The sequence below is a fragment of the Phoca vitulina genome, unplaced genomic scaffold (genome assembly GCF_004348235.1).
Source record: "Phoca vitulina isolate PV1807 unplaced genomic scaffold, GSC_HSeal_1.0 scaffold47, whole genome shotgun sequence".
Classification (NCBI taxonomy): Eukaryota; Metazoa; Chordata; class Mammalia; order Carnivora; family Phocidae; genus Phoca; species Phoca vitulina.
The window spans coordinates 3,228,272-3,240,993 of record NW_022589750.1 but is presented as its reverse complement, the minus strand read 5'-3'; the positions used below and the strand labels follow the sequence as shown (position 1 = coordinate 3,240,993).

The 12,722-nt window shown below is 46.2% G+C and overlaps 1 protein-coding gene across 10 annotated transcripts in view; it reads left to right on the top strand.

The window, feature by feature from the left end:
• MYH10 (myosin heavy chain 10) overlaps nucleotides 1-12,722 on the top strand; it is a 121,782-nt gene that overhangs the window by 14,495 nt on the left and 94,565 nt on the right. For all 10 annotated transcript variants that reach the window (XM_032432095.1, XM_032432094.1, XM_032432092.1 and 7 more), the window contains exon 3: nucleotides 6,426-6,582. In XM_032432095.1, coding sequence (XP_032287986.1) covers nucleotides 6,426-6,582 — 157 coding nt within the window. The remainder of the gene's footprint in view (nucleotides 1-6,425; nucleotides 6,583-12,722) is intronic.

The window sequence follows — 12,722 nt, the reverse complement described above, 5'->3', positions numbered from 1 at the left end:
TGTCTCTCTCTGTCAAATAAATAAATAAAATCTTAAAAAAAAAAAGTGATGCTACTCACAAAGGATTAGTTTTTTTGTTTTTTTTTTTTTGCTTAGTGTTTGCTCAGTTTGTTGTTTTCTAAACTTTTATGTTCAGCTTTCCTGTGTCTTGCTCCGTTAGGTGGTGTGTCTCTTCTAAGCAGCCCATCATTGGTATTTTGGTCCCTAATCCGACAGTATTAACGTTTTAATCAGAATATTTGGCTTATGTACATGTGCAGTAGTGACCGAAATCGACCATCGGACTCCTTGCTTCCTCTTGGCCCCGCCTGTTCTGTGCTTTTTCCTCCTGTCCTTTGTACCTCCTTTCCTGATCAGGTCGTAGGGATCGGTATCGTGGTAGCTTCCCACCTCTTCCCCAGTGCTGTGTTTTGGCTCTCCTCTTCGTTGCTCCCTTGGTGCAGCCCTGGGGTCCCGCAGGTACCTGTCGCGGGTGAGGGACGGCCCTGAGCGCTCGGACGGCCCCACGTGCTGCTGCCGCCCCATGTATTCACGTTCATGATGTCCCTCTCTCTGTTTTTTTAGAGAGAAAGGAGGGAGGGGTGGGGCTGGGGGGAGAGAGCCTCCAGCAGACTCCCCGCTGAGCGCGGAGCCCGAGGGGGGCTCGATCTCACAACCCCGAGATCACAAGTCGTGCGCCCCACCTGTGGGACCAGCAGGTTCTACTCCAATGTGCTTGGGTCAAGTTTTCTTCTCCAGATTCCGCTTGGAGCGTGGAGCATTTTTGTCTGTGGCTTGATGCCTTTGGTCAGTTTTGGAACATTCTGAGCCGTTGTCTCTTGCCCCACGCCCTCTGTCCTCGTCCGTGGACTCAGTGCCTCGAGCCACCTTTTCACCGTGTCGCATGGAGCCTCTGTATTTTAATCCCGTTTCCCCCACCCTGTGCTTCAGCCCGGATATTTGCTTCTGAGAAAACGGGGAGTAACTGATTTCCTTCTTGAGCTGTGTCTAATTGGCCATTAAACACATCCGGTGAATTTCTAATTTCAGTTAGTTTGTGTTGCAGTTTTCATTTGGCGTTTTCTTTTTAGGATTTTTTAAAGGCTTTTTTATGGCTTCTTTTTTACGGTTTTTCTTTTAATGGTTCCCAGTTCTCCGATAGAATTCTCGGTAACGTTTTTTACTCACTTGAACATGTCCAAGATGGTAACACAGGGCGACAGAAACGGACTCAAGGGGGTGTGAGTATTACCTTGGATTATAGTGGCAAGTGTTGCCTCCTCGCCAGTAATCAGATGTGAGAAACCGGGAAGGTGGTTTGCAGCTCTCGGTGACACAAGCTCGTTCTAGAGTTTTGCTCTGGGCGGGCAGTCGGGCCAAGGGGACGAGCACACGTAGCTCACCAGGGGTTGACATCCCTCCTGGCTGGGCTTTGGGCCGTGCGAGGCCCAGTGTTCCTGGCACACCCCCGACTCTCAGGGTGTAGCCATCAGGGGCCCCCGGGGGAAGCCTGGGGGGTGATCACCCTCCTCCTGGCCTTGGGCACTGCTCATCACTCTGCTCAACCTCTTGCTTCTCGGCCACGGTGTTTGGGGTTTGTAACTATCGTCTGCGGAAGAAGGAAAGAATGATTCTGTATCACCAAATACTCAGTCACTTTCACAAGGTCCTTTCTCATCAATGTTTATCATAGTTGGTTTGGTCTGTTCGCATCAGGGTCCAGGCGTGGTCACCATGTGGTAATCAGTTGTTCTGTCTCTTGTAATCTATACATTCCCCCTCTTTTTTTCTTTTTTTTTTTTTTTGAAGAAAGAGTCCGTTGTGCCGTAGAACCTCCCATATTCTGGATTTTGTTGATTGCGTTCACGCATTCGCGTCCAGAGGCTCGATCAGATGCGGATTAAAGACACTTCATGCCAGGGTCTCTCACGTTGTGAGGTTGAGGTTGAGGGGTGGGTCCGTCTGAGTCTGGGGTTTTGTCGGCCGGATTCGTGTGTTAGGAGTGTGCTTGCGTGCCATTCACCTGGGGTCTGGCCGCCAGTGGGGAGCACTGTCCAGGTGCATCATCTCCTTAGAGCCCGCACACACACATGCACACACGCGGCAGTTTCAAGTGTGTGTGTTTTTTTTTAAAGATTTTATTTATCCGTTTGACAGAGAGAGAGAGTGAGCACAAGTAGGCAGAGCGGCAGGCAGAGGGAGAGGGAGAGGCAGACTCCCTGCAGAGCAGGGAGCTCGACGCAGGACTTGATCCCAGGACCCGGGATCATGACCTGAGCCTAACGGATTGAGCCACCCAGGTGCCCCTCAAGTGTGTTTTTGATGTTTGCTCTTTTTACAGAATTTTGGCTTTCTTCCCCCAAAGAAGCAACAATGATTACTATTTTATTGATCTTTGCTTTGCTTTCTCTCTTCATCTGTCCTTGAAGTATTTTTGTTGTTTTACCCTCGTGCCTTCTTTCTCTTATTATTGTACCTTCGGCCTACTTTTCATTAAGAAGGAAGCTCTCAGGATAAATAATGTGTGCACTCTATTGCTGCATTTCTGGATATCCATTCTGTTCCCTATTTTCTCTGTGGTGGATTTTTGGTTTTTTTATTTCAGATGACTCCTTACAGCTTTTCCTTGCTCGCCCTTGCCACTTCTTTTCCCGTATGCATTTCTGTTCCAGTATGTGGAGTCCCTGCTCTCAATCTGTTTCCGAAAGTATTCTTTGAGCTTATTTTATCGGTGATTTCCATAGGTAAATTCTTTTCTGAAACTTCTGGATGATGATGTTTTCCTTCTTACATCAGGTATTTTTTTAAACACATATGTGAATTTATGTCGGTGCAGTGTTTACAAACGGTGTGGGTGACCTCTCCTTCTGGGTGGTGGCCTGATGTCCCCCCGAGAGCTCCGGGGGCGGGGGGGCAGCGTGTGTGAGGCCCCCAGTTCGGTCCCATGTCCGCTCTGTGCCCTGGCCTTGACCTCCGCACTCCCTCGTTTCCTGGTTCCGCATCCTTCGAACCTTGAAATAACGTGTGCGCAGATTCCTGTCTTCAACAGAGACCTGGCACTCACAGGGTGGGCAGTCTCCCGATACTGGACAGGAGATGGGCTTTCCAGGCAGAGCGATCCACATACATAGAAGCCTGGAGCTGTAAAGCGGCATAGCATGTTTAAAAAATGGCAGGTTTTTTGGTGCAAATGTGTTTGTCTGTCTCCCTTAGGTCAGCTATGCAGTGACATGAGCTGGTGTCTTGAAGGCTGTGCAGACAGCCCTCAGGCCTTTGCGCTTCTTCAGAATGTTCTCATGGCTTCAGCATCGGTGCGTCCGGCTCCCACTGGGCGTTCTTCTGGGCTCGCCTGCTGTGGCGAAACCTCTTTCAGCATCCCACCATCTCAGTATGCTCCCAGGGGCTCGTTATCGTCCCCGTCCGGCAGTAACATTTCCAGCCTCTCAAGCTTGCAAACGTGAGGCTGTCGTTAGCTTGCGTCTTTGATGGTTTTTATACTCAGAGCTTCTGAGTGCCTCTGCGTCTCCCTCCCCCCAGCGTTCTCGGGACCCACCGCTTCCCTCTCATCTGAGCCCTGTCCCTGTGCTGGGACTGGTGCAGTAGCCTCCACTCCCCGCGCCTCACCTCTTGCCCTTCAGTGTCTTTTCTGTGGAGCTGCCAGATCTATGCTTTTACAAACACGCTTCTTCCCTGCATCTCCCCTGAACCTCTACTAGCTGATCCCCTGTGCAGGACACACTCTAAGTTGTTGAGTCCACCTTTCTAAGCTCCCGCCGGGCACATTCCATGGTACAAACTACTTTCAGTGAGCCCGAGCTTCTCGCTCTGCCTTGGCTATATCCTGCCACCCAGTTTTATGTTTTTTTAATTTAATTTTATTTTCATTATTTTTTTAAAGATTTAATTTATTTATTTGACAGAGAGAGAGAGACAGCTAGAGAGGGAACACAAGCAGGGGGAGTGGGAGAGGGAGAAGCAGGCTTCCGCTGAGCAGGGAGCCCGATGCGGGGCTCGATCCCAGGACCCTGGGATTATGACCTGAGCTGAAGGCAGACACTGAACGACTGAGCCACCTAGGCACCCCCCAGTTTTATGTTTTAATAGGAATTTCTTTATCCCTCCTCTTGACCTTTAAATAGTCTTTAAAAGAACATCAGAGACCATCGATGTCTGAATTTCATACCTCATTTTACGGTTTCTGATGAGATGGCCGTGACTTTTAGGGTGTGGGGTTGGTTGTATGTTCTGCTCCGGAGTTTCTGTCCTATTTACAATCCTGTTCATCTTTCTCCCTTACTTTCCCACTTTCTTTTTAGTGCCTCATTTTGTGTCTTGTTTGTTGAGTGTATATTTGTTGTCTTTGTACCTAGAGTGTATATTTCTTGAAGGTAGGTAACGTCTTGTATGTGTGTTCAAACACTGAATGAAGCCTAATTGGAACGTCGGAGTCTCAGAGACCTATTTTAACAACATATCACCCACCTGCCATGTGCCTTGGGGAAGATAAAGGTGACACAGTATCGCTCCCATTATCAGTTCTACAGGAACCTGGTATTGGAGCCAATTTCCAGATAGTTCGAAGGGAGCTCTTGAAGCACTGAAATTGAATAATATATTGCATGTAAACATTTTTTTACTCCCCCTCATTGGCAGGCACGGGGTACTGATGATGATTTAACCTTGTTTTTAGATGACGTACTCATATTTGTGAGACTGAATCATCTTTGTAATCCTAGACCTCAGAAAAGCACCCACCACGTGGGAGACACGTATGTTGGAATGATTTCTGATTTAAATGTCGTTGTTAGGACCTGCTGCCATGCCATACATGCTGTGGGATGCTAAACTGAACTTCCGCATTTTGACTTTCTTGGGGTTTTCTGTTTGTGTTTGTTGTGGTTTTCGGTTTTTTCTTTTTGGCCAGTCTGTAATTTACCTCTTACGAAAGTGAAGTGTAGAATGTGTAGCTTTGTGACAGACTGTGATCTCATTTTTGTTTGTTTTTTTTTTAAGATTTTATTTATTCATTTGAGAGAGAATGAGATAGAGAGAGAGCATGAGAGGGGGGAGGGTCAGAGGGAGAAGCAGACTCCCCGCTGCGCAGGGAGCCCGATGCGGGACTCGATCCGGGGACTCCAGGATGATGACCCAAGCCGAAGGCAGTTGCCCAACCGAGCCACCCAGGCGCCCCTGTGATCTCATTTTTGAACGGAAAAGTGAGGTACATATAAAAATTCATTGAGCTGTATCGTTATGACTTGTCTACTTGACTGTATACAAGTGAAACTCGATAAAATGTGAAATCAAGGTTGCCAGGCCTTCGTTTTCTCACCCTTACTAAGACCCCTGGCTGGCCTGGGAGCAGGTGCCACGGTGGTGGGGACCTGAGCTGCCTGTATGAACACAGCTGTTGCTGAGAAGCCCCTCGTGTCCCTGGGGAGGCCGGTCCTGGCACTGGACACCATCGGTCCCCAGCCTCTTTACTGTCCTCCTGCCTGGAGACATGGTCACCCAGGTCCCCTTGAAGAGAAGGCCTGCATCCCGGTGTGATGGGCTGCCCTTTCCAGAAGCCTCGGGCCCTCCTGCCACCATCCCCAGGGGCAGTTTGGCACACTGTTCTCAGAAATCGTTCTTGGCGAACTGAGAAAACCCCCCAAATCAAAAGTGCTCTCCGTTATCAATTTTGAATAGTGGTTATCGTGCTGATCAGGAAAGGTTTGTGTGTTCAGCGCTAACGACTCTTAAAAATTATCGGGGACCCGTGAGGCGCCCGGCTGGCTCAGTGGGTGGAGCGCACGACTCTTGATGTCGGGGCTGTGAGTTCGAGCCCCACGTTGGGTGTCGAGATGACTTAAAAACAGAACCTTTAAAAAAAGAATTACTGAGGCTTCTCCCCAAAGAGCTTTTGTGTGGGTTATGTTTATCTGTATTTGAAATGATAGCAAAGTTAAAACATACTTATGAATTCACTTAAAAATAGTAAACCATTGATTTCTTCAAATAAATTCATTTAAAATAAATGTATGACAAGGTAACGTAAATAAATTATCTTTCATGAAAAAAATAAACTATATTTTCCAAAGCAAAAAAATCAGAGAAGTTTTACTTTTTTTTTTTTTTAAGATTTTATTTATTTGAGAGAGAGAGAATGAGAGAGAGTGAGCACATGAGAGGGGGGAGGGTCAGAGGGAGAAGCAGACTCCCCGCTGAGCAGGGAGCCCGATGCGGGACTCGATGCAGGGACTCCAGGATCATGACCTGAGCCGAAGGCAGTCGCTTAACCAACTGAGCCACCCAGGCGCCCAAGTTTTACGTTTTTGCAAATCTCTCTAATAACCACCTTTTCAGATCATTGAAGGCCCCTGTTCCAGGCGCTGTGTGGTTTCTGGCTGTCTGATCTGTGCAGGTTTTTTTTTTTTTAACTCTGTATTTTATTTTTCTTCTAGACTTACTCTGGACTCTTCTGCGTAGTCATAAATCCTTACAAGAATCTTCCAATTTACTCTGAGAATATTATTGAGATGTACAGAGGGAAGAAGCGCCACGAGGTGCCGCCGCACATCTATGCCATCTCTGAATCTGCTTACAGATGCATGCTTCAAGGTAACTGGAAGTGCTAGCCTCCTAAATACTCAGTTTCTCAAGTGTAAGTTAGGGTTTTTGTATGCGTCCCGATCTGTTCTCCAAAGGGCTTTCAGCTTAAAAATAAATAAATAAATAAAAAGAAAAGTCATAGATGTTTATTGTAGAAGAATTTTGAATTTTTACAATTCGAACGGGCAGTGTGGTCATTTTCTGGAGGAAGTTATGATTGCGTTCCTAACTACTTCATGTTCATTTTTTCATTAAAAAGCATCTAGTTTTTATATACATTTGCTCTCCATCCACTACAAGCCGGTGTGCTCGAAGCTCTCCTGCACTAGGTATTAGAACTCAACAGCAAGGGCGCCTGGGTGGCTCAGTTGGTTAAGCGACTGCCTTCGGCTCAGGTCATGATCCTGGAGTCCCTGGATCGAGTCCCGCATCGGGCTCCCTGCTCGGCAGGGAGTCTGCTTCTCCCTCTCCCGCTCCCCCCTCTCATGCTCTCTCTCTCAAATAAATAAATAAAATCTTTAAAAAAAAAAGAACTCAACAGCAAGAGCCATGGGAGGAATAATAGAAAAGGTAGATAGAAGCTCTGCTGGGGAAAGAAAGATCATAAAATATTTCTGTCTTAAAACAAAAGTTAGAAAGCACAGGCAAGTTGGTTGATCTCGACTGTTCACCTTTGGATTGAGGATGAAATATAAATTGGAAGAGTCATTCATTTGCATCATGACCTTAGACACGATGGTTTATGGAGGGATATTTTCCTGAAAACCAAAACGTAGCAGTTTTGAACACGTTTCACATTATCGCTCGAAAAGACTGCATTAAACATGGGCCTTCCTGGCGCCATGTGAGATCTGTAGTCACGCTCCCTCTCCTTTCATCTTTTAAAAAAGAAACTTGATAAAGTATGATAAGACCTATCGGTTCTTTTTTTTTTTTAAGATTTTTTTATCTATTTGAGAGAGAGAGAGACAGAGGGAGCGAGCAGGACCAGGAGGGGAGGAACAGAGGCAGAGGGAGAAGCAGGCTCCCTGCTGAGCAGGGAGCACGATGCGGGACTCGATCCCAGGATCCCGGGATCATGACCTGAGCCGAAGGCAGACGCTTCACCGACTGAGCCACCCAGGCACCCCAGATCTATCAGTTCTTATAAAATAGGTGGGTGATCTTCAGGGAACGAGAGAGGCTGCCTCCACCTGTCACTGCCTTGCGGGTCTCGGAGGCTGGGTCTGAGTCTGCAGGGCGGCGTGAGGGCCTTCACCAAGTGCAGTGCCCATCGCCCACTTCTCGTCTTGTTCACACGTGCATTACACCAGATCCCTTGGCAAACAGGAAGTACTTCAGACCTAGAGGAGCGTCATCGATGGGAAGGGACAGGTGAATATCCAGAGTCCATTCAGGCTGAAAAAAGATGAAGTTTCACACCCTTTCTTAGTTTCAGAGCCAGAGAATCTTCAGAAATGCCTACAGCTGTGGTGAGTTGCTGATCGTGGAGAAAGGAGGGTCAGCTGCTTTGCTTTTGGGTCTGTGTCTCTGTGAAGAAGAATAAGCCTTATATACACAGAAAAGCATTTCTGTGAAGGAGCAAACTTCGCCTTATAGGGGAGAAGAAATTGGAGAAAGTATACTCTTTCTCTGTTGATTCCGTATTTCCTCATCGAAACGAGTCCATTCTCCCAGTCGAGATGGTCGACCCTGTCTGGTCCCTGAAGTGTTATCTAGAACGGGAGTTTCCAGAAGGCGGGGGAGAGGGCAGGGTCACATGTACAATTCTAACTTTTCAAAAGGCCAAGAAGCTTCAGGCTGCTGAGCTTTGCATACCTACCAGGGAAGACTCTAGAATCTATTGTTAACAGCCTGAGAACAACACGAAAATATGCCCCACATTCCTTTAGCTCAGTGGGAAGCTAAATTATAGCGGACAACGTTAACAGAGAATCGTGCCATCCCACGGTCTTCTGTGACGTCCTCGTGGCTGTTTGCAGAAAAGGTGCACGGAGGTGCTGGGTGGTGCTGGGTGGTGATGGAGGCTGTCCAGCTTCGCCAGGGTGTCCACCAGCGGGTATCCCGTTGGGACATTTTTATCAGTATACCTAAAGATGAGGGAGACTTGCCCATGAAATGCATAGATGATGTGAAACGTCCATGCAATAAATGCATTTGATGAAAAGAAACAGGATTTTTAAAATTATCTTGACAGGTTGAATGGAAAAATTGAATCTAACAAAATAGTTAATTAACAGTGGTTAAATGTTAACGTCCCATTATTGGGTTGCCAGAGCAGCTACATGCATAGGGCGCAAGGAGGATGTGGCTTACCAGCATATCGTATTACCACCGATATTATCATCATTAGTGCCAGAATGAACATTTATTGAATATTTCTGTGTGCCAGGCACTGGGCTAAATGTTTCATGTGCACGATGTAATCTGCAACAACAATCCTATAAAGTCAAAAGAATTGCTGTCCCTATTTTACTGAGGCACAAAAAAGTTAAAAACTTGACCCAAGAAAATGTAGATAGTAAGAGGTTATGAGCTAGGATTCAAAACCAAGGCAGTGTGACACATTCTTTTCCACAATAATAAAATTCCGTATGAAAATTAAAAAGAGGGGCGCCTGGGTGGCTCAGTCGGTGAAGCATCTGCCTTCAGCTCAGGTCGTAATCCCAGGGTGCTGGGATCAAGTCCCGTGTCGGGCTCCCTGCTCAGAGTCTGCTTCTCCCTCTCCCCCTGCTTGTGCTTGCTTCCTCTTTCTCTGTCAAATAAATAAATAAAATCTTTAAAAAAAATTAAAAAGAATTAGTTGATAGTTTTCATTACATAACAATTGAAAAGTGTGACACAAAATACAAACAGACCCCCCCCCCTCCCCAAACAGTTCCATCACATTCCGCTCTGTAGGTCGGGGGCCACATGCTGACGTCCTACACAACACAGTTGGGTTGGGACACACGCTAGGGTAGTCAAAGTATGGCTTACGCTACCTACCAGAGCTGCTCCGTGTAGGCTTTCAGTTACCAGCGTGAGCAAAGCAGCTAAATGCCACTGGGCCAGTGAAGAGGATCTATAGCTAGAAAAGGGACCAGGGGAGGATTCAGAGCATAGCGTCCCACTGAACAGAATTTGCTTCTTTAATGCACAAAAACAGAAGAGAGCTGACCTTTTCCCCTAAGTTTGGATTCTAGGGGATTCCATATTAATAAAATGCAGAGTGTGTCTGGCACGTAGTAGGTGCTCAAGAAACGTTCGTTGAATGAATGAATGACAGGAGAGTTCTTGGACATAAACTTGATGGCAAAAATCGCAAACTCTGTTCTCGTTAGATTTATACCGAAGTAAAATATACACCTTAACTAGTAAGTAAGTGTTTCATGTTTTTTAGGGTTAAATGGAACTTTAAATTTAAAAAATTTCCAATCGCACACTGTTGATATATAGAAATATTTTTAAAATATATGTATTGGCATTGTGTATCTTAGAACCTTGCAAAACTCACTTGTTCTGGAAGGGTTTTTGGTCGAATGTTTGGGATTTTCTGTGGAGACCATCACGTCCTCTGCAAACAGAGACATCACTAGGTCCTTCCCATCTTATGCTTTGGATTTTTTCCTGGCCTTGTACTGTTGAATAGGTGTGGTGACAGCATTTGTCCTCGCCTCGTTCCTGGTCTCGGGGACAGTGTTCAGTTTTCCGCCATTAAGGGTGGTGTTGCTGTATGGGTTGTTTGAACCTGCTGTTTACCAGATTCACGGAAGTCTCTTGTATTCCTAGTTTGCTCAGGTGTTTTAAAATCCTGAATGGATGTTGAGTTTTGTCGAATGCTTTTTCTCCATCTGTTAGATGACTAGGGGATGTTCTTTAGTCTGTCAACACAGTGAGTTAGATTGTTTGCCTTTGGACATTGAACTAACCTTGCCTTGCAGGACAAATGCCACCTGCTCATCATGTGTCCCCCTCTGTATGTATTGCTGGAGTGGATCTGCTAGCACAGTGTTAAAAATTTTCGTGTCCTTGCTGATGACAGATACCTGTTATTTTTTCATACTATAATGTCTCTGTAGTCACAGTGTCAGGATAAGGCTTGTCTCTGAGAATGGGTTGGGAGATACTCCTTCCTTTTCAGTATTGTGAAAAGTTTGGTGTGATTTTTTCCTTAAATATTGTGTCAAATTCACCGGTGAAGTGTGTTTTCTTTGTGGGAAGGTTTTTAATTACACATTCGATTGTTTTTTTAACTGAGGTATCGTTGACATTTTATGAGTTCCACAAATTCAATTTCTTTAATAGATAACGGGGCCCAGTCAGGTTATTTCTTCTGGAATGAGCTTTAGCAGTTTGAGTCTTTTTAAAAAGTTGTCCCTTTCATCGTAGTTGTCAGACTGGGATTCAGGGTAGTTATTCTCAGATATTGGTCATTTGTGTCTTTTTCCTGATCAGTTCGCCTAGAAGTTTATCAACTATATGATTTTTCTCGAAGAACCAGAATTCGATTCCTTTTCTTTTCTTTTTCTTGTTCCCCATTTCATTGATTTCTGTTCTTTCTCATTTCCTGGCTTCTATTTAATTTGAATTCCATTTGCTTTTTTCTAGTTTTTTTAAGGTAGGAGCCGAGGTCATTGATTTGAAACCATTTCCACCGTTGAAATATGATTTAACTCGGTGTGGATTTATCGAGGACCTGCATACGGGATTCTTGGAGGTGCTTTGGAAAACACTGAGCTAGGAAAGGAGTCTGTATATAGCCTTCAGAAGGCTAGTTACATTTTTGAAAGTGAAATTGTTTCCCTTAAATATCAGTATGAGGCTTTGGTTCCATTTACGGGTTTTTAGAGATCAAGGTCGTTGTGTATTGTTACAGTGCAAGGATTCATGACGTGGAAGGGAGGAGTGGTGGGATCACAATTGGAGAGAATCTTGGAGGTGATCAAGCCCAAAGCCTTATTTTTTTTTTTAAAGATTTTATTTATTTGACAGAGAGAGACACAGCGAGAGAGGGAACACAAGCAGGGGGAGTGGGAGAGGGAGAAGCAGGCTTCCCGCCGAGCAGGGAGCCCGATGTGGGGCTCGATCCCAGGACCCCAGGATCATGACCTGAGCTGAAGGCAGACGCTTAATGACTGAGCCACCCAGGCGCCCCAAGCCCATACCCTTATTGCACAGACAGGGAAACTGAGGCCCAAAGCCATACAAGATCAGACCGACAAACATGGAGGATCGATTAAGTGTGGCTAGCAGAGTTGTTCTGCTTTTGGTTGGGCCGGGGGTGAGAAGCATGGGGAGTGAAGTATGGAGCAGAATCGAAGGGTAGGCGGTGGTTGTGTTGGTCTCCAACTTCAGTGATAATGAGTATGTACAGAGGCAGGAGGAAAGCCATTCTGAACTAATTAGGAGGCAATTGAATTTTAGTTAATTTGAATGCATTTTGATGTTTTTAATGTGTGAACCAGTTCGGAAAAGCCATAAGAAACTTGGCGTAGTGGAGTTCTATAGAAGTTGCTGAGACCTAGAGAATGTCGGGGTCTGGAGGGTCCTATTTACAGTGAATGAACAAGGACCTGATAAAATCCTAGTATCAGCAAGGTATCGATACTGCGTTCATAGATGCGAAGTGAGTTTGCAGCAGAGCGGGGCAGGGGCCCAGCACACAGGAGCCCAGTGCCCATGGTCTCACCAGTGCCCAGCGCTCAGCCACCCTAATCAAGGCTAACTGTCAGCATGAGAGTAAGGACAGAAGACAGCCTGATCTCAGGCAGCACGTTCTAGGGGGCAGGCAATCGGTGGCATCGTCTACTCCAGAATAGGGTCAAAAGAAGGACACGTTGAGGAACCAGAGGGAGAAGGTCTGGGAAGCTTCCCCAGAGGGGCCCCAGCTGAGCTGAGCACAGAAGGACACGTAGGGAGATAACAGTGGCTGTGGGTCTGGGGGGGAGGCGTGTGGAAGGAAGGGCATGGCGTGGCCCCTGGGAAAGAGAACCAGTAACCCCAGTAAAGGAGGCAGGGGTCAGCCCGGTCCTGGGAATGGTGCCTGTGCAGCCAGAGGGAGGGATACAACGGTGGTTAGGAGCTAGTCAGAGGTAAGGATGCTCTTTGTAGAACTCGGTGTTTACACAGAATATACACGTGCATTTGTTTATTGTAATAATATTATG